This window comes from Panicum hallii, chromosome 3, assembly GCF_002211085.1.
Source record: "Panicum hallii strain FIL2 chromosome 3, PHallii_v3.1, whole genome shotgun sequence".
Taxonomy (NCBI): domain Eukaryota; kingdom Viridiplantae; phylum Streptophyta; class Magnoliopsida; order Poales; family Poaceae; genus Panicum; species Panicum hallii.
Genome location: NC_038044.1, coordinates 19,613,200 through 19,631,722, shown reverse-complemented (window position 1 = coordinate 19,631,722; position 18,523 = coordinate 19,613,200). Strand labels below are relative to the sequence as shown.

At 48.9% G+C, this 18,523-nt stretch overlaps 3 protein-coding genes across 3 annotated transcripts; all 3 read left to right on the top strand.

Moving 5' to 3' along the window:
* Nucleotides 1-4,893: 4,893 nt before the first annotated feature.
* LOC112886391 (probable serine/threonine-protein kinase PBL7) lies at nucleotides 4,894-8,895 on the top strand. Its single transcript, XM_025952286.1, has 5 exons — nucleotides 4,894-5,350; nucleotides 5,459-5,706; nucleotides 7,728-8,258; nucleotides 8,339-8,428; nucleotides 8,541-8,895. The coding sequence occupies exons 1-5, from the start codon at nucleotides 5,014-5,016 to the stop codon at nucleotides 8,733-8,735; spliced, it is 1,401 nt and encodes a 466-aa protein (XP_025808071.1). The 5' UTR covers nucleotides 4,894-5,013; the 3' UTR covers nucleotides 8,736-8,895.
* Nucleotides 8,896-11,451: 2,556 nt separating this feature from the next.
* LOC112887833 (endo-1,3;1,4-beta-D-glucanase-like) lies at nucleotides 11,452-14,665 on the top strand. Its single transcript, XM_025954102.1, has 7 exons — nucleotides 11,452-11,883; nucleotides 11,980-12,001; nucleotides 12,770-12,896; nucleotides 13,610-13,700; nucleotides 13,796-13,885; nucleotides 13,978-14,078; nucleotides 14,341-14,665. The coding sequence occupies exons 1-7, from the start codon at nucleotides 11,733-11,735 to the stop codon at nucleotides 14,479-14,481; spliced, it is 723 nt and encodes a 240-aa protein (XP_025809887.1). The 5' UTR covers nucleotides 11,452-11,732; the 3' UTR covers nucleotides 14,482-14,665.
* Nucleotides 14,666-15,067: 402 nt separating this feature from the next.
* LOC112888133 (endo-1,3;1,4-beta-D-glucanase-like) lies at nucleotides 15,068-18,139 on the top strand. The gene is made up of 7 exons (XM_025954487.1): nucleotides 15,068-15,380; nucleotides 15,530-15,551; nucleotides 16,192-16,318; nucleotides 16,979-17,069; nucleotides 17,152-17,241; nucleotides 17,346-17,446; nucleotides 17,655-18,139. Exons 1-7 carry the CDS (start codon nucleotides 15,230-15,232, stop codon nucleotides 17,793-17,795), a joined length of 723 nt encoding a protein of 240 aa, XP_025810272.1. The 5' UTR covers nucleotides 15,068-15,229; the 3' UTR covers nucleotides 17,796-18,139.
* Nucleotides 18,140-18,523: the final 384 nt, after the last annotated feature.

Sequence of the window (18,523 nt, the reverse complement as noted above, 5' to 3'; positions counted from 1 at the left end):
ACACTCCCAAGACAGCAATACTTATTCACGGAGCCCTCCATGAGGCAACTACCGTGGACCTCCACGAGCACTACTCCATCCATGAAGAAGACAAGAAGGATAAACCTCGAGGAAATTGACATGTGCCAAGTGTAGGAGTTGCACTCTGCTATCTCAACTTGGCCGTCGGAACCCAAGGAGATGGTTGACATCCATTAAAATGCAATGGAGAGAGTGAAAGTACATCTAGACTCGTGTGGGTTTTGATGATTAATGATAATAGTCTTAAGGGACTAACACGTATGAATGAGAGTACTTTCAAATGATAGATCACAGCTGAAAAAGCTTGGAAGCATGGAGTCCCTCAAAAATGGAAAGAAAGATGGCATGAAGACCCTCATGTACTTATCTTGGAAAAAATTATTTCTTGAGTTTTAGGGCATGCCGTATAAAAATTTTTGATGAAAGATTCTCAATGCTTAAAACTCCTTGTGAGACACACTTGAGCCTACATGAACACTTAGAGTGAATTTTATTGACATGTTCGTCTTCTGTTAGAAATTCCCGGTTCCCAACGAAAATTTCCAGCTCGGGCGACGAAAATATCCGGTGGCTCACTGGAGATTTCCGATCTCTCAGCCGGAGGTGAGTTCCACCAGAAATCTCCGGTAGATGTTGGAAATTTCCGGTCCTACAATAAAAATTTCGGGCGTTGTACTAAAAATTTCCGCCAAAAGCTGAGTAACTATCATATTTAACCCGTGACCCTGTATATACCCCCTCACTCGTCCTCTTTACTATTGTTGCATCCCTCTCACCAATCTCAAGACAAAAACTCTCTTGCATTCATTCCTCTCCCACTTTCTTCACTCCTGAACATTCATTGCAAGATTTGGTAGTGAAGTTTGTGAGAGATTGAGTGAGAGAGCATGTGTGAGATCCGTAGCCACGACTTGAGCACTAGAAGTCTTCATTGATTGGTTTATTGTGTTTGTTACTCTTGAAATCTCTTGAAATCTCAATTACTAGACGGCTAGGCGTCGCCGTTGAGCACTCAACTCGTGTGGGTAGCCCCTTGTATCCCTCATCCTCGTGGAGGATTATAGCAAGTAATTCAATCTTGATCTTTGTGGTCGATTAAGGGAGGAAAGGATAAGAACCTGGCTCTTTGTATGCTGCTCAACGGAGACGTAGCTTACTTTGTGGAGTGGACTTTAGAAATCAAATCCTTGTTAATCAGGATATCACCATGTTGGATACATCCGAGATTTGGTCTTCTATGATTACAAGTCATCACCAACTTGGTTTTCACGTTTGAGATTTAGTACTGTTCACCACCAGCACCTGCGCACCAACTCCGTCCGTCGACATCATCATCCGTACCTCTTCGTCACCTGCTTACAACTACTTCCTCAACTAGTACGACTACTCGGTGCCTTGATCGATTACTTTCTGAAGCTCAATCGACTACTTCAACAACTCATTTGACTACTTCCGACTACTTCAACAACTCATACGACTACTTCCTACGACTTCAACAACTCGTACAACTACTTCCGACTACTTCAACAACTCGTACGACTACTTCTTGTGTGACCATGATAAGGTACTGTGTCACCTATTTTGGGCCCAAGTCAGCCTTGTATCATGTCGGGCCTTAACCCCAAGTTGAGGATGCCCCCACCTGGTTGCCCTCAACCCTAGGGCGTTCCCCCCTCAGTATAAACTCAGTAGCAACCGCCATATTAGGGTTTGGATTTTGTTTAGTTCTAGTTTTTCATAGAGAAACAGATCTTTTTCATTGTAACCGTGATGTCAAGTCCTTTTATTGTGGATCAGGCCTCCCATTTTTGTTGTACACCACTGTGGTGATTAGTCCTTTTGTGATCAGAGCTTGAACCTCTTCTTGTTCTTTTCTTCATATACATCTGCAATTTCAGATTGCGAGTTTACCCTTTCTTACTTGTGTTCTTCGATTCGCTTGCAGGGAATGCCTTCTTGATGAGGTTAATTAAGTTGTGCTTAGTTGATAATCAACAGAGCAGCGGTGTAACGGTTGCAGGGGTTCGAATCGTGACTGATTAGAAATCTGGATCACCAACGTCGTGACTCCACAAATCGAATTTGCCATACCTATTGGAAGATCGGGTCAGTGCTACATCACTTATCTCCCATGTGCTTGTTCGTGTTCTTATTTCTTCCATATTACTTGTTGTGCCTTGATCCACTTGTGTGTAGTTTGAGCTGCAGGAATTAGATAAACCTTTTGTTCTACATCTTAAGTAACGTATCTAACCTAGAAACTCTCAATTCTTTCTTGTTATTGAGATTGGATCTTGTCTTAAAGTTGGTTACCGGAAATTTCCGACTGATACTGGAAATTTTCGATAACTCTGCACCAAAAATTTCCAGTCTGGACTAATTTGTTCCAAGTTTTTCAAATTATTTTGCAGAAATGCTATTTACCCCCTCTAGACGATATCAGGATCTTTCACACAGGATGGGGAGGCACGAGAGAGCATATCAGCAAGGTGACCAAACAAGGAGGCCGACCTACCATTTGGTTAGCCTCCTACATGAAGCGAACCAGGTGGTTTCTGTTTTGTCATGGTAAAATAAGATGTGAAACTAACTGTAATCTGTCTCATTGATTTAATAGTAACTTCCCAAAGAAAATTACAGAGGTGAAGTGGTTGTTACAAATAAAATAATATTGTAAGTTAAGTAAACAAGTAATTTTTTAAAAAAAAAGCTTTCCGAAGAGAATTACACATGATAGCGACACAAATGTCATATCATTTTGTTGTCTAAGGGCCCGTTTGGTAGAGCTCCCAGCTCCTGATTCTCCCCGAGAATCCGAGGAGCTCTACCAAACGGGTATTTCTGTGGAGCGATTCTCGCGTGGAGCAGAGGAATCGATTCCTCATTTTACGAAGGGATCGGAGAATCGGAAAAAACCAGCTCCTCCCGCACCCAAAACAGCTTCTCAACCAACCAAAAAATAGACCTCCCCATAGAGTTGGTAGAAAATTACCCGCAATTGCCACTGAACAAAACTCCCAGGCCCGTTCCCTCCCCCTGGCGCCCACCCTCCCAGATCGAGCGCTCCCCTTCGAGCGCCCCTTCCCCAGCACGAGCGCACAGGAGAATGGAGGGCGCCGCCTAGGGTTTCGCCGTCCAGCCCCCGCCGTCCGCCATCTTCCGTCCAGCCCTCCAGATCCGAGCCGCCGGCGAGCTCCCTAAGGTAGTATGAGACCTTGCTCCTCCACTAATCACGATAGTATGTGACCATCCTTAATTTCAAGACATAAACTCGATCATAGGTGAATAAGTAACACTGTCAAAAAGAAATCCTAGTCCACCAGGCTATGCCTATTTCATCTAAATTTATTCACTATTTTTGTTGTGAGCTGAAATTATATCTTATCACGATGTTAGAGGCGTCATAGTGGTTTCAAAAAGGAAAATCGTAGCAGTGAGAAAACACTACGCATTAAAAATGGATGTACATGGGTAAGGTCCTGGTGGTTTTATATCAGGCAGACCAGCCCTCTAGATTTTTTTATAGTTCATGGCTTGGCAATGCGGAGGTGTGTGTAATGCGTGTACATACCTGCATTGCTCGTAGGTACTCTATCCGTTTCAAAATGTAGATCGTTTTAGCATTTTAAATTTATAGTATTTTTTATATATCTAGATATATTTTATATCTAAGTGGATAGTAAAATCTATAAATTTAGAAAAGTAAAAAGGATCTGCATTTTAAAATGGAGGGAGTACCCCAATTAACTGCCCAGCACCATTTATTTCTCCGTAACCCTTCCACGCAGATCCATCTACCAGACGCGACAACCAAGCACAAACAGAGCTCAAAAGCGCTTGCATGCCTGCACGCCTTTGCCCTTTAGCCCTTTATTTGAGAACCATTTCACGTACGAGCATCGTACGTACTCGGAGTGCCACTGCGTATGCCTAACAGTCTAACACCCACCGAAGAGATGTGTCCTTGGAACCGCGACGCAGGGCTTTAAGATTCTGCGTGCAGAATTCACTCTGGTCCCAGGACCGAGCCGATGGAGCGCGCAACGCAGCTGCCAAGTCCAGCCGGTAGCCCCGTGCACCGTGTACTCGCTGCGAGCCTGTACAAAATTCCCACCTGGCTACGGGAATCTGCAGAGAATACCAACCAGGACGCCCCTCTCTGGCCTCTACCCTCCTCCTGGACCAGCGGTGTTTTCTTCGCGCAAGCGCAAGCAGACGAAGCTCGCGAGTCACGAGCCGGAGAGCGGGGGCCGCATGTGATCTCGGCCGTTTTGGCGCCTCTCCCCGCCGGATTTGAGAATTTCCCCACCGGTTGACTTGTCCCTCGCAGTAGCTCTCGCCGAGTCGCCGTGTCGCGGAGGCTGCTGGCTCTGGCTGCATTGTAGAAGCCATCACGCACCGTAACAACAAACATGGCCGCGCATCTACTGTCAGAAGATGAACACCCCCAAGCTAGTTTTACCTGCCAGTTTTGGCACTGGGCGTCAGCTTACATCTTCGTGGTCCATCTCGACGACGACGGCAGAAGAAACGTCCGGGAGCGCGATCCTTGCCCGCGGACAGCGCAGCCCATGGCGTTAAACCCAGCAGGAACCTACGGAAATTCCAGAGCGAGTTCTACTTCTACCGGCCGGTCACGGTCACATCGACGGCGGCACGGCGGTGACCGGTGACTCTGTCCGACGCTGTTCCATTGTTACATTCCTCTGCGTGCACTGCAGCCTGCAGGCGCAGGGGGGTGCAGGTTCAGGCCTGAGTAAACCGGACAGCAGCTACGGTCCACAGTAGATTCAGAGGATTCCTTCAGAAAAAAAACAGTAGATTCAGAGAGCTGCTTCTACTCCACGCTAGTAGTTCCCACCCCAGCTAGTAGTAGTATATCTGTACGCTCGTTGCCTTCCCTTATCTCCCCCGTGCACGCGCGCGCCGTCTCCCACGACCCCGTCCGTCCCGGCTGGCTACGTACCCGGCGGCCCGTCCTCGAGGGCCGGGATGGCGGACGCGTCCTCCCCGCCGGCGCCGGCGCCCCTCGGCGCGGAGGACCTCGCGGACGCGCGCCTCGCGCCGTGGCCAGCCTCCCCGTGGCCGGCGCCCCGCCGGGACGGCGGCGGTGGGCGGATGAACCCCCTGTTCACCATACTTCCCGTCTCTGCGCTGGCGATAGGCCTCGTGCTGCTCGTCGCCGTGGCCGTCATCCTGGTGGCGACCCGCCGGGCGAGGCCGCGGAAGGTGGACGCCGGCGGCAGCTGCAACGGCGACGGCAAGCCGGGCGCGCCCACGTCCAGCTGCAGCAGCCACAACACCAGGTGCGGCTACGCCGCCGCCGCCGGTAAGTAGCCCTAGTAGCATGCAACCATGTCCGGCCGTCGCATTGGTTTCTGAATCCTGACGGCTCGATCGTTTTCGTTCCGGTTCTCTCCGCCGCGGCGGCGCGCAGGCGTCGGGTGCATCTACGCCGGCCGGCTGGGGTTCTCGGCGCCGCCGCCACCGCGGAGCCGGGGCGCGCAGGTGTTCACGTACCGGGAGCTGGAGCGCGCGACGGACGGGTTCAGCGAGGGCAACGTGGTGGGGCGGGGCGCCTCCGGCGCCGTCTTCCGCGGCCGGCTCGCCGACGGCACCCCCGCCGCCATCAAGCGGCTGCGGCTAGACCACCGGCGGCAGGGCGAGCGCGAGTTCCGCATCGAGGTACGCCCAAGCAACCACACCACACACACGCGCGCACACGTCGCCGTCGCCTCACGCCACTGTCCATGTGCACCCGTGCACGTCCACGTACGTCGCACTCCGCTCCGCGTACGGCGCACCAAACCTTACCTGTTCGAGAGGCAGAGCAGCGGGGTGGTTCGAGCTCCTGATCCTGCGGTTGGTGCCTGCCGTGCCCGCCTGGGCGCGGCCGTTGGAGCGAACTGGCGCCGGGACGTAACCTGGAAGGCAAAGAACCAGTGCGTGCTGACTGCGAGCCGCCTTCCGTGGCAGACTGTTCCATTTGGCTGTAGCCGGGTGGATGGCTGGCCGGAGCCAGCCAAGAGAGAGACACGCCGAGGCGTCGTGACGCGGCGCGCGCTTGCGTCTCGTGGTGGGTGAGCCCGAGCCTGGCTCCGGTTGGCTGCGGCCGTTTGGCGGGCGGGCGGGAGGCGCGTGAGCCACGCCGACCCGATCCTGTCGGCTGTGCCGGCCGCCGCTTGCCTGCGCCCGCACGCCGTTCCGGTACAGCCAGCGCGTGCGGCGATTGGTTGGGTCCGTCCCGGCCCGTGTGGTCTTCCGGCCGGTTGGGCGCGGTCACGCGCGGCGTGTGCGCTAACGAACAGTGCCCGTTGCGTTGCGTTGCGTTGCTTTGCGTCCCGGCTCTAACATTGTGGTGGGCACGGGACAAACGTCACGAGCGTAACCTAGTTTTGTGATATTGGGTCTAGGATCTTGGGAGCTAGCGTGCACGGGGCAATGATTGGTGCGTGTCATGGGCCGGCCTTCCTTTGGCATCGCGTTTCCGATCCCGAACGAGCCGGCAGACGCTATCACGTCCACTGTTAAAGTCCATGCACTGTAAGAGCCTAGTATAGCAGTATGGCAGCTTACTTTACTGTGTTCCTGTCTGCTTGTGTCTCCGATGGCGTAAGCTCCTTGGGCCCCGTTTGGTTCCGGACTATATAGCTCCCGTCACGTAAAAAAAATCTTGCCATCTATTAGTATTAAATAAAATTTACAAATTTGCGAGATGAATTTAAAAAACCTGATTAATTCATAATTTACAACTGTGATGTTACAGTAACCATCTGCTAATTATAAATTAACGTATTTCGTTGGATTCGTATCGCGAATTAGCTCAGGAATTTTACAATTAGTTTTATAATTATACTTTATTTAATACTTCTAAATATTCTTTTTATATGATATGGCTAAAGTCACTTTTCCCGAGTAGACTTCGCTCGGATAGACGTGGGCGCAGCGACGTGGTCAAACAGAGACGTTCTGTACCCTGCAATGCTGCTGCTGCTAGGGCGAGCGTGTGACTGGGTCTGATCTCTGCAGGCAATGCATTTGCACCTGCAGGGTGGCCGTGGACCGCGCTGCTGCCGGCCCCTGCCCGGCCCGGCCAAGTCATTTTTGACCCAAACATCTCGTCTGGCAGATCCGGTCGGATCCGCATCCGCCACTCCGAGCCGTGCTCGCGAGCCCGACACCTGCACGGCCGCGATGCTCGCATCGATCTGTCCGCGGCTTGATTGCCTGACACGGCCTGGTCCCGTTCCCCGATGGCCCCCGATCAGGCGATCACCATTCACCGCGCTGCGCCGGCAATAAAGCCCGGTGGTGGCCGCACGGACGGTGGCCACTGTGCCGGCACGTAACGGGGTACGGTGCTCCAGTGCTCCTCGCTAGCTACGTGGGTGGGTGCCGGTGCACGCAAAGCTGAAGTTGTACGCTGGTGTCTAGCTGAGGATCGTGCACCGTACCGTACCGGCTGCTTTGAGATCCGGGTGATCGATCGAGCCGGTGAATTGTGATCGAGTCGGATCGCCGGGTCGGAGTTAAACCGTGCATGTGCTCTGTGGGTCTGCGTGTCGACGGCTTTTGCTTAGCTTTCACTCACATCTCCCGGATCGGATGGAGTACAGTACTTGCGTACCCTGCAAACTGAACTTGACTTTGGCGATGGCCTTGCTGGTTGGTTGGTTGCAGCAGTAACTGATGAGATGCAAATGCAGGTGGACCTGCTGAGCCGGATGGACTCGCCGTACCTGGTGGGGCTGCTGGGCTACTGCGCCGATCAGAGCCACCGGCTGCTGGTGTTCGAGTTCATGCCCAACGGCAGCCTCAGGAGCCACCTCCACCCCTCGGCCTCCGGCGGCGGCGGCGCGCGGCAGCCGCTGGACTGGGCGACGCGGCTGGGCATCGCGCTGGACTGCGCGCGCGCGCTCGAGTTCCTGCACGAGCACAGCAGCCCCGCCGTGATCCACCGCGACTTCAACTGCAGCAACGTCCTGCTCGACCGCAACCTCCGCGCCCGCGTCTCCGACTTCGGCATGGCCAAGCTCGGCTCCAACAAGGCCGACGGCCAGGTCGTCACCCGCGTGCTCGGCACCACCGGCTACCTCGCGCCGGAGTACGCGTCCACGGGGAAGCTGACGACCAAGTCGGACGTGTACAGCTACGGGGTCGTGCTCCTGGAGCTGCTCACCGGCCGGGTGCCGGTCGACACGCGGCGCCCGCCCGGGCAGCACGTCCTCGTCTCATGGGTCAGTACCGTCGCTTGCAGCTGTCTGGTCCGGTCCTTCAGTCAATCCTGCCTCACTTTGATTGGCTCTTGAATTGGCAGGCACTTCCACGGCTCACGAACCGGCAGAAGCTCGTGCAGATGGTGGACCCTGCCCTGCAAGGCCAGTTCGCCCTCAAGGATCTCGTCCAGGTCTCCTTGCCCGCCCCCCCCCCCCCCCCCCCCCCTTTGTTTCTAACTTCCCTCCCTTCGTCTCTGCCAACTCAAATGCATCTGCGCAACAAAAACTTAAATGGTCGAGCAGGTGGCCGCCATCGCCGCGATGTGCGTCCAGACGAAGGCGGAGTACCGGCCGCTGATGACGGACGTGGTGCAGTCGCTGATCCCCATCGCCAAGCCCACCCCGGCCATGTCCTGCTCCTCCACGCCGATCAGGGCGGCCCTGGAGCACGTCATCTTCATGGGCTCATCCCACTGCGGCAGCAAGACCTCCTCCTAGTCCTGGCTGGCTGGTATAGTGGCATACATTCACGGCTGTGGTCGGCCGTCGACGAAGCGCGGTACAGGGTCCTCGTTCCTTGATTGATGACTTGATGTATAGAGCTCTCTCCTCTTCTTCAGGTGGAAGCGTCAGGGTGTATTGTTTTTCGTACGAGCTACTTTACAAGATAAGATGAAAATAGAAATAATCTTCCCCTTTTCCTCTCATGAGCTCTCGGGGCACAAAAAATGGTTATCTACTGAAAAATCTGCGAGTGTTGTTGCACGAGAGGGAACCAAAGATACCGTGCGGCAGATAGTTACTCGTTCTCCACCAATGTAGTCAGGTCGATCGCTACCCGGCCTATCATATGTATTCCTTTGCATTTTCCTTTTGAAGAGACCATTCCTGTGCATTGTCTCTAGTCTCCACTACAGGTCCAACAGCGTTTCTCTAGTCAATCAAAGTGAGCAAGCTTCTCCTAAAAGAATCGAAGTGAGCATGATTGACTGAAAAACAAACAGCTAGCAACTTAGCAAGGCGAGTCCAATGGAAGAGCTGAAAAGCCCATAGCCCACAGATAGTCCATGTGGACTCTTCATCGCCAGCAGCCCAACACCCAACAAGTTTACAAAAACGGAGGCATTTCGGAACAAGTGGGCAGGAGCCGGGCCGCTGGCGAAGAGGAGGATTGGGCTGCGATGCAAATGAGTGAGGTAGGGGCGGGCCCAATACGCGGGAAGTGGGGGAATGGGCTGCTGCCGAGTGAGCCGCCGCTGCGGAGACGTACGACGTTTTTCTCCTATTTCCGCAAGCCCAACAAACACGTGCACCGTGCACACTGCACACATCGTTGCACACGTCGCGTATTCGCATCGGCCCTGGTCCCTTGGATCACCACCATTGGGAAGCAAAAAGCGGGAATAATAGGAGTCACGTGCGGTTGCGAGCGGACTCGTCGCAGAAGCCGCCCATCAGTCACTGCAGGTGGCCCCATGCTGTTCTTCTTCCACTCGCGATATCCACTGGATTCGGAGTGGGAGGCTGCTGGAGGTGGTGAGAAATCCATCACCGTTGGATATAGGAGGTCGGAGTGGGTAGGGAGGTCCAACAGCGATGGCGGGTCAAGGGGCTGCGCAACGAGGCAGCTGCCGGTGGTAAAGAAGATAACCGATGGCAAGACACCGGACGAGGGAGCGTGAGAAGCTGTTGGAGGCGGTTACTCGGCGGGGCGGCCGGCAGGGGCGAGCCGCAATCTGGAGGCAGGGCATAGGTGGATCTTTTGCAATGATCCGTTCGCAGTTGCACCTGCGATCCTAGTAGCCCCCGGAAAAAGGATAATTATGCCTCCACTGGAATTCAGGAGTTGTTTGGTTCCTGAGGCTAAACTTTAGCCCTGTCATGTCAAAAAATCTTATTATTTATTAGTATTAAATAAAGTCTAATTACAAAACTAATTGCAGAACTCCTGGGCTAATTCGCGAGACGAATCTAATGAGGTATATTAATCCATGATCAGCGGATAGCTACTGTAGCATCACTGTTGTAAATTATGGATTAGTTATGTTCATTAAATTCATCTCGCGAATTAGCATCCATCCGTGAAAAATATTCTCTAAATGGATATTATTTAATACTTCTAATAGCAAGATTCTCGTTGATCGGGCTGGGCATTCGGGAGGAGCCGAACCGATCGGTTCGGTTCCTCAGTTCCTATAGAAATTCGGTTCCTAAATAATAGGTACCGATCGGTTGTTTTTAGAGGCAGGAACCGAGCAACTTCGGTTTCGGGTAGTTCGGTTCGGTTCCGGTACTTACCAAAGGAACCGAAGTTTCAAGATACATAAAACAGCTCATTCAATAGCAAATTTTGACAGCACCTCCTCTAATTTTAGCACCGATCCAAATATCAATTCAAACAAGTAGCGATAGCATTATAGTAGCAGCATTACATCAATTCAAACAAGCAACGGTAGTATTATAGTAGCAGCAAGCATTACAGTACAACACATAGATGTTTTTGTTGTCTCAAATTCAAATGACCAACTCAGTAGCAAGCAATCAAGCATTACATATAATTCAAGTCTCCAACTCAGTAGCTCAGCAGTCAGCACCAAGACCAACAGGCAACAGCAAGCACCAGCATCTTCAAGACTTCACTTCAGTAGTTCAGTCCTTCACAATCACAAGCTGAATTTCGGTTCTTCGGGAGAACCGAGCCCAAGTACCGAATATTCCGAGAAACTTCGGTTCCTTAGATCGTGGAACCGAACATGAACCAAACTTTTTCGGTTCCGGTTCCTTTGGTATCAGTTCTCGGTAAATTCGGTTCGGTTGTCAGTTCTCGGATTTTTTTCCCAGCCCGACTCGTTGAGGTGACGGGTCAAAGTTTACGCTTGGGAAATTGATTACCGTGGCCCGGAGAAGATCACCGCAGCAGGTCAACCGGGATGGATCAGCAGTGATGTCACCGTGCCGTTGCCCCCTGCCCCCATCGGAATCACTGCGCCCGTCAGCAATTACCGTGCCCTGAGAGAGATCACCGCAGCAGGTCAACCGGGGGTGTGATCAGAAGTGATGTCACCGTGCCGTTGCCTCTGGAGTCCCCCCATCGGCGCAGGACCTGGCCACGTCTTCCTGCAGACCCCTGAGGCCTGAGCTCGGGTCACGACTGGTCACGAGCCAACTGCACGTCTGCACGGACCCTCCAGCCGGCAGCCCCGGTCTCGAACCTTCCCCTTTCCCGGCCGGCCGCCGGCCGCGGGCCGTCCCCCTCCGCTCGTTCTCCACGCAGTTTGGAATCCCGAACCGCCGCTCGCCGTCGCTATCGCTCGATTGAAAACCCCACGCGACCACGGGCACTACTCGCTGTCTGGTCTCAGTGTCCCCCCATTTATACCCGTCCTCCGTCCGTTGCTGCCGTCTCGTGTCTCGCCCCTTCTGCGCGCATCTAGCCTCCTCAGCCGCCAACCGCAACCACCGCAGCCCGGGAGAGAGAGCAGAGCACGGGGACGGATGGCGAGCTCCCAGTGCTGCGAGAACCCGCCGACGCTGAACCCGGCCGGTGGGGCGGGCAAGGTCGTGGACAGCTTCGGCGGGCTCAAGGCCTACGTCGCCGGCCCCGAGGACTCCAAGGCCGCCGTCGTTCTCGTCGCCGACGTCTTCGGTATTTCCTTTTTCCCCACTTCAAATCTGGCTCGCTCCCCGGATCGTTTGATTGGGCGGTGACAATTAACGAGTGCTGGTCCTTCTCCTCTTGCAGGGTTCGAAGCGCCGAATCTGAGGTATGAATCATCGTGACAAGTGATACTGGATTTCCCTTTGTGCTCTTTATTTTCTGATTTTCTTTTGGCAAAAATCCGTGAATCGATAGTTCTGTAGAATCACTAGGTTGGTGGAGACGAATCGTGTGGGGGAGTTCTATAGGGGATGTGTGATATCATGATGGGTGATTATGTGCTACTGGGGTGGTAGAGTGCCACTGCCAGTAAATCGTGATGGCGAAACTTGTATCCTCTTGCTCAGTTGCTGCCTTCATGCTGGTCGTTATTTATTTAGGATTCAGGTTTTATGCCAGTGGGTGCTCAGTCTGTCAGTCATCATCTCCTGCTCGTTCCGTGTGGAAATTCGTTGCCACGAGATGGAAGAAGATCCTGTAAATCACAGTAACCATACTTATTCCTACAGACTACTTAGTAGTAAACAACATACTTATATAAGCTAAATTGCTTATAATATATTACTCCCTTCCTTTGTTGAACTTTCCAACGTCATATATAAAAAGGAGAAGGGAGTATTAGAAAAGTGTGCATTTTTCCTGTGTATTTTGAAAAATGGATCATTGGAATCTTATTAACAAACTTTGGGACTGCACGGCTGCTTTGAGTGTGTTAGTGTGTTGGGATTTTAACGTTGTTCCCAAATGCCAGCACTAAAGTTTAATGATGGCCTCTGCTTGTGACCTCTTTTAACTACTACCAAAGTTTTATATAATCGCCGAGTATCACCTATAAAGAGATGTCTGATAGTAATGCTTATCTTATCTCATGAAGGAAGATAGCCGACAAGGTTGCTCGGTCAGGATACTTTGTTGTGGTACCGGATTTCTTTCATGGAGATCCTTACGTACCTGAGAATGCTGAGAGGCCCATTCCTGAGTGGCTAAAGTTGCATACTCCGGTTCGTTGTCACCAGCTCCTTTTCTAAACTATTTCAGTGAATATTTGGGTGTACCTTATTTCTAATTATGCTGATTCAAATGAGAAATCAAATTAAGACAATAATGAAAAAGGTAATTGATAGTCAAAGAATGTTTCTAACTCCTAAGAGTATTTGAGTAAATATCTATGTTGAACTGTATATAAGATGACTTTCTAACAACATGCATTATTATTGACAGTTATACTCTTTGCGATTTCTTTTAGCGAAGCTTTCTCTGAACCTTGAATTTGCTGTCTCTAATGTTATTGCCTACCAATATATGTGCTGAGGATGCCTCTTTTGATACAAAAAGTGACTAAAACTAAGATTGCACACATGCATACTAACTGTTCATTGCAAATTGACAATAGTCTTTCTGGTGTTATGAGATTTTCATCTCTGGTTCAAAACCTCTAGGTTGACTGACTATTGCCTGCTTTGGAATTTTCTGTATATAAAAATGTTTATGTGGTGATAGGAGTAAAAGACAAATTATATTATAATAGTTAGGAGGAAAGATATGTCAGTTGTCAGTATTGTCTAAATCACCTCTGTGCTTTGGTATCACGTTCTCTTAACCTATTTCTTGCAAAAGCATGGATCCGGTTGGAACTGTTACACATTGGTTTCTTTGCTTGCCTTTTCTTTTTGCTGCACAAATTTCATCAACAAAGAAGGTTTTTCTTTGCTAGGAAAAAGGGTTTGAAGATGCAAAACCAGTTATTGCTGCTCTGAAGGAGAAGGGAGTGTCTGCTGTTGGAGCTGCAGGTTATTGCTGGGGTGGTAAGTATCATTTTCAATGTACCTGTGGTTCCGTAATAGTCTTATTAAAATCTGAAGTTTTGACCTGCTGAGTATTCTCTCTCTCACACATTCAGCGAAGGTTGTTGTGGAGTTGGCAAAAGCTAAGGAGATCCAGGCTGCTGTACTGTTGCACCCTTCGTTTGTCTCCGTTGACGATATCAAAGGTAAATATTCTTTCTTGTGAATTCTGGAGATGCACAAATATTGTTCTATTGCAAACGTTTCATTTTTTTTAACTCTGTAATATTTTCTTCAGAGGTCAAATGCCCGATTTCTGTACTGGGAGCTGAGATTGACAAAATGTCCCCTCCAGAATTAGTCAAGCAATTCGAGCAAGTCCTTTCTGCCAATTCAGGGGTAAGCAATTCATCTGCAAGCTAAACCATTTATTTGCTCGAGTTACAGGATTGGCCAAAATAGAATTATTCTAGTGCCAAACAGTCTCATTCGTGTATATGCACTAGTACCTTCACAGACACTTTACAAATCATGCTGGACACATCCTTGTCAATTTTCATGGAATAAGGGCATATCCAATGATTCTTTTCTGATGCCGGCATGCTGTTATGTTTCTGTGGAGCTTCTGGTCTTGAATTGTTTTTCTCCTTCTGGTCTGCAGGTTGGTCACTTCGTCAAGATTTTCCCTGGTGTGTCTCATGGATGGAGCGTGAGGTACAGCGAGGATGATGCGGCTGCCGTGAAGAGTGCTGAGGAAGCCCTGGCGGACATGATCGACTGGTTCAACAAGCGCCTGAAATGAACTCTGCAGTTGCATCCTGCCTTGTAATAAAGCACATCCTAGTTGGAGTATTGTGGGATTATCAGCTGTCTTAGGGCCTGCTTCGTCAGGTCATTGTAGTTCTCACGGTCTATGTGCTTGTACACTTTCGCCGTAGACTGGTTGTGCTCAATCCGTAATAAAAGGAGGTAAATTACGACGACAATACGTGTCCATCACAATTTTTTTTGGATTTTTGTTGAAAAATATATTCCATGCTTGAGAGCAGAATATATGTCGCGTACTCGCGTAAAATGAATAATGACGCTGAGGCACCAGCCCAATTGCACCAAAATGATCTATAATTTTAGATGTAGGGAGTGACCGGGAACAAATATATTAAAAATATCTCAATATTCTTCCAGTTTATTTGAAGTCTTCAATTTTCTAATTAGAACCAGGCGCTGCTGCAGCTCGGCGTGGGTTGGGATTTGGGACTCGGGACTTGGATCCTGTTTGTTTCCGCTTATTTTAAATTTTAAAGACTCGATTTTAAAAAATCTAAAAGTCGGATGACTCTCGTAACTCGATTCTATGAGTAATCCGACTTTTGCATTTAGGCCCTAGTCGGCCGACCGATCCGCAGCAGCGAATCTTCAGGCCCAGCCTACGAGCTCACGGGTGGAATGTTGCTGTTTGTTGGGTTTGCCGGCGGTTTGAACATTCAGCACATTGGTAGCCTTGAAAAAGGAGAGCGTGCGCAACTGCGAAAGCGACAGAGAGACAGAGAATGGCGAGCTCGCAGTGCTGCGATAACCCTCCGGCGCTGAACCCCGCCGGCGGGGAGGGCAAGGTCGTCGACAGCTTCGGCGGGCTCAAGGCCTACCTCGCGGGCTCCGACGAGTCCAAGGCCGCCGTCATCCTCATCTCCGACATCTTCGGTAATTGCTGCTCTCTTTTTTAGATAATGGGTAACTGCTGCTCTCCGTTCCCCCACTCCAAAATCTATCAATCGCCAGCTCTCTGCCCCCGCAACTCTTTTGCTCGGGATAGGAACAAGTGGCAAGTGACAGCCCTTCTCCTTTTGCAGGGTTCGAATCGCCGAATCTGAGGTATGTATCTCTGTGCCAAACGACAGTTGACTTTTTTTTTCTTGGTCATAATTTGTGGTTTGTAAAGGTCCTCCCCACTGGAGATATGTAAAATCGCTAGGATAGTTGGAAATAATTTCACTATGATTTCCAACGATATGTTTGAGTGATGTTTGCTACTGAGTACTGAATAGTACTGATGTTACTTGTATCACGTTGCTGCGTTCCAGTTGGACAGTAAATGTTTATAGTTTAGGCCAGTGGGTGATCATTCACCGTGTTCTGCTAGTTAACTGTGGAAATTCATCACGGTGACTGCTACATATTCGGATAATCAGCTAGTCCTCGTTCTCTACTTTTGTGAACCAACCATTTATACAACACAATCTATTTTTTTAGGGAAAATATACAACACAATCTATTGATTGCTCCCCTTCACTTTGGATAAATAATGTTTCATCTGAATGTTTTCACAGACTGGGACTTGATGCCACATATTTTGTTACTGTCTTAGAACTGAATCTGGTTATTAAATCTGGTTGCAAAGTCTATTGGTACTTCCATGTTTGTTCTATGCACTAATAAGTGTCGGTGATAAATGGATTCTGATAGTAATCTAATCGGTTATCTCATGACTAATCGAACCACTTATCTCCTGAAGGAAAATAGCCGACAAGGTTGCTTTGTCTGGTTACTTTGTTGTGGTACCAGATTTCCTACATGGGGATCCTTACACACCTAATAATGCTGAGAGGCCTCTACCTGTGTGGATAAAATCACATTCTCCGGTTCGTTCTCCCCTGGCCATTTTGTGAACTTTTATCTGTAAATATTTGGGACCACCTTTTTCGTTTTTTGTTGCTAACCTAAGTATTTTAACTTCTTATGCAAGTGAGAAACCAAGTTGAGAGAATAATAAATAAAAGAGTGAAAAGGATAGCAAAGAATGATCTACCTCATGTATGTAGACATCTAGATGGCAACACAGTGGCTGATGACTTTCCAATAAAATGTACTGTAGGGGATAGTTCGGTCCTATCTGTTATTTCCTACTCACAATAATCTGCTTAGGATGCTTCTTATTGACTAAAAGTTTCCTTAATTGCATATACGCAAATGGTTTAGTGAGAAATATAAAATTTTCATACCATATTCAAAATCAATTGGGTACTAAAGTTCACTAATTCTAGTTCTAGCATGCTTTGGAAATTTTAGACTTAGGTAGGCATGTATAAGAGTTATAGGACACATAATCTTGAATTCTTGATTACGATGTTTGAGATAGCTAGATGTACACATATCTTACTCTGCTGCCCTTGTATCATCTTAAACTTCACACACAACATGAATTGTGGGGAATTATTTTGCAGTGGTTTCTTCGCGCCTCTTTTTTTGTTAAAATTATTTTATGAAATAAATTCATGAAAAAAATATGTATCTTTTGTTAGAAAAAAGGGTTTGAAGAGGCAAAACCAGTTATTGCTGCTCTAAAGGAGAAGGGAGTGTCGTATGTTGGGGCTGCAGGTTACTGCTGGGGTGGTAAATACCATCTTTTGTACCATGCTTTAGTTGTCAACTTAAAATATTGCCTGCTGAGCATTGTGTCTTCTCTCACATTTAGGAGTTGTCATTGTGGAGTTGGCAAAAGCTCATGAGATCCAGGCTGCTGTAGTATTGCACCCTGGGCCTATTACAGTTGATGATATCAAAGGCCAATCTTCTTTCTCTTTATTTTTGGAGGCGCTCTAACACTTCTCTATGATTCTATTGCAAATGATTCAAAACCTAACAATAGCACCTGCTACTTAACATCAGAGGTCAAGTGCCCGATTTCGATACTTGGAGCTGAGATTGATCATATCTCTCCACCAGAATTAATCAAGCAATTCGAGCAGGTCCTTTCAGCAAACTCAGGAGTAAGTTTTCACTTTTCAGCAGCTTAATCCACAAGCTAGACCATTTCCTAGAGTTACAGAATCAGCCAAAATTGAATTACTTAGTGCTAAACTGTGTCACAAGCTCCATCCAAATCATGGCAGCCATGCCTTTGATTCTTTTCTAGCTATTGGTATTGCTTCTGTGCAGCTTCTGATCCTGGATCGATTTCGCTCTTTCGATCTGCAGGTTGCTCACTTCGTAAAGATTTTCCCTGGTGTGGCACATGGGTGGAGCGTGAGATACAGCCATGATGACGTGGCTGCCGTGGAGAGTGCTGAGGAAGCGATGGGGGACACAATCGACTGGTTCAACAAGAACCTGAAATGAACTCTGAAGTTGCAGCTTTAATTGCAATATGTTGTTCCTCTCATCGCTGCAAATATTCTGGGTTTTCTTCTGCTGTCTAGGGCCTGCATCTTCAGTTGATTTGGTGTCTCGCGCTGTTTTCTGGTTGTATACTTTTTAGCACAGGCTGGTTCAGCTGAATGCCTGAATCTGTAATAGAACTAGCAAGTTAGTATACTACAAGTATACGCATATGTAACGAATGGGCTCTATGTTTCGGTCCAATCAGTGAATCTAGGTTGATTTAAGTTGAGGGATCAGAAAAATGTATTTGGATGAATATGAAGTAAAAATATATTGAAGTTATGGTGAAAATTGAGCTGGGACGTGGGAAAGTTTAGGAGCCAAAGATTGATGTAACTAGGTTGGCAGAAATTGTTCATAACTGTCAAGCTACTGGAATTGCTGTCAGAGATGGACTTGCAGAACTGAAAGAAAAGTAGCATTTAGCAAAGCATAATGCATCATGTATTCATGTGCTTTCGGCACAAGTTTAACCACAACTTCAATTTGTACTGGCATTGGAGTGCCGTGAATCCTCAATTTATAAAGTTCAGGCGAATTCATCAGGTTTTCTCATTGGAGTGCCCTGAATCCTCAATTTATGAAGTTCAGGCGAATTCATCAGGTTTTCTCTTTGAGTAAGTAAGCTGCCTTAGAGCATCTCCAGCAGATTATTCATCTCTCTTTCCAATACTAAAAAACTATCA

Bases quoted from the DNA above. Each gene is read 5' to 3' on its own strand.
- LOC112886391 (XM_025952286.1), top strand. From the start codon at position 5,014: ATGGCGGACGCGTCCTCCCCGCCGGCGCCGGCGCCCCTCGGCGCGGAG. The intron at 8,259-8,338 runs GTCAGTACCGTC...TTGAATTGGCAG, and splicing joins AGCACGTCCTCGTCTCATGG to GCACTTCCACGGCTCACGAA. The intron at 8,429-8,540 runs GTCTCCTTGCCC...ATGGTCGAGCAG, and splicing joins CCCTCAAGGATCTCGTCCAG to GTGGCCGCCATCGCCGCGAT.
- LOC112887833 (XM_025954102.1), top strand. From the start codon at position 11,733: ATGGCGAGCTCCCAGTGCTGCGAGAACCCGCCGACGCTGAACCCGGCC. The intron at 13,886-13,977 runs GTAAATATTCTT...TATTTTCTTCAG, and splicing joins CTCCGTTGACGATATCAAAG to AGGTCAAATGCCCGATTTCT. The intron at 14,079-14,340 runs GTAAGCAATTCA...TCTGGTCTGCAG, and splicing joins TCCTTTCTGCCAATTCAGGG to GTTGGTCACTTCGTCAAGAT.
- LOC112888133 (XM_025954487.1), top strand. From the start codon at position 15,230: ATGGCGAGCTCGCAGTGCTGCGATAACCCTCCGGCGCTGAACCCCGCC. The intron at 15,552-16,191 runs GTATGTATCTCT...TATCTCCTGAAG, and splicing joins TTCGAATCGCCGAATCTGAG to GAAAATAGCCGACAAGGTTG. The intron at 17,070-17,151 runs GTAAATACCATC...TCTCACATTTAG, and splicing joins TGCAGGTTACTGCTGGGGTG to GAGTTGTCATTGTGGAGTTG.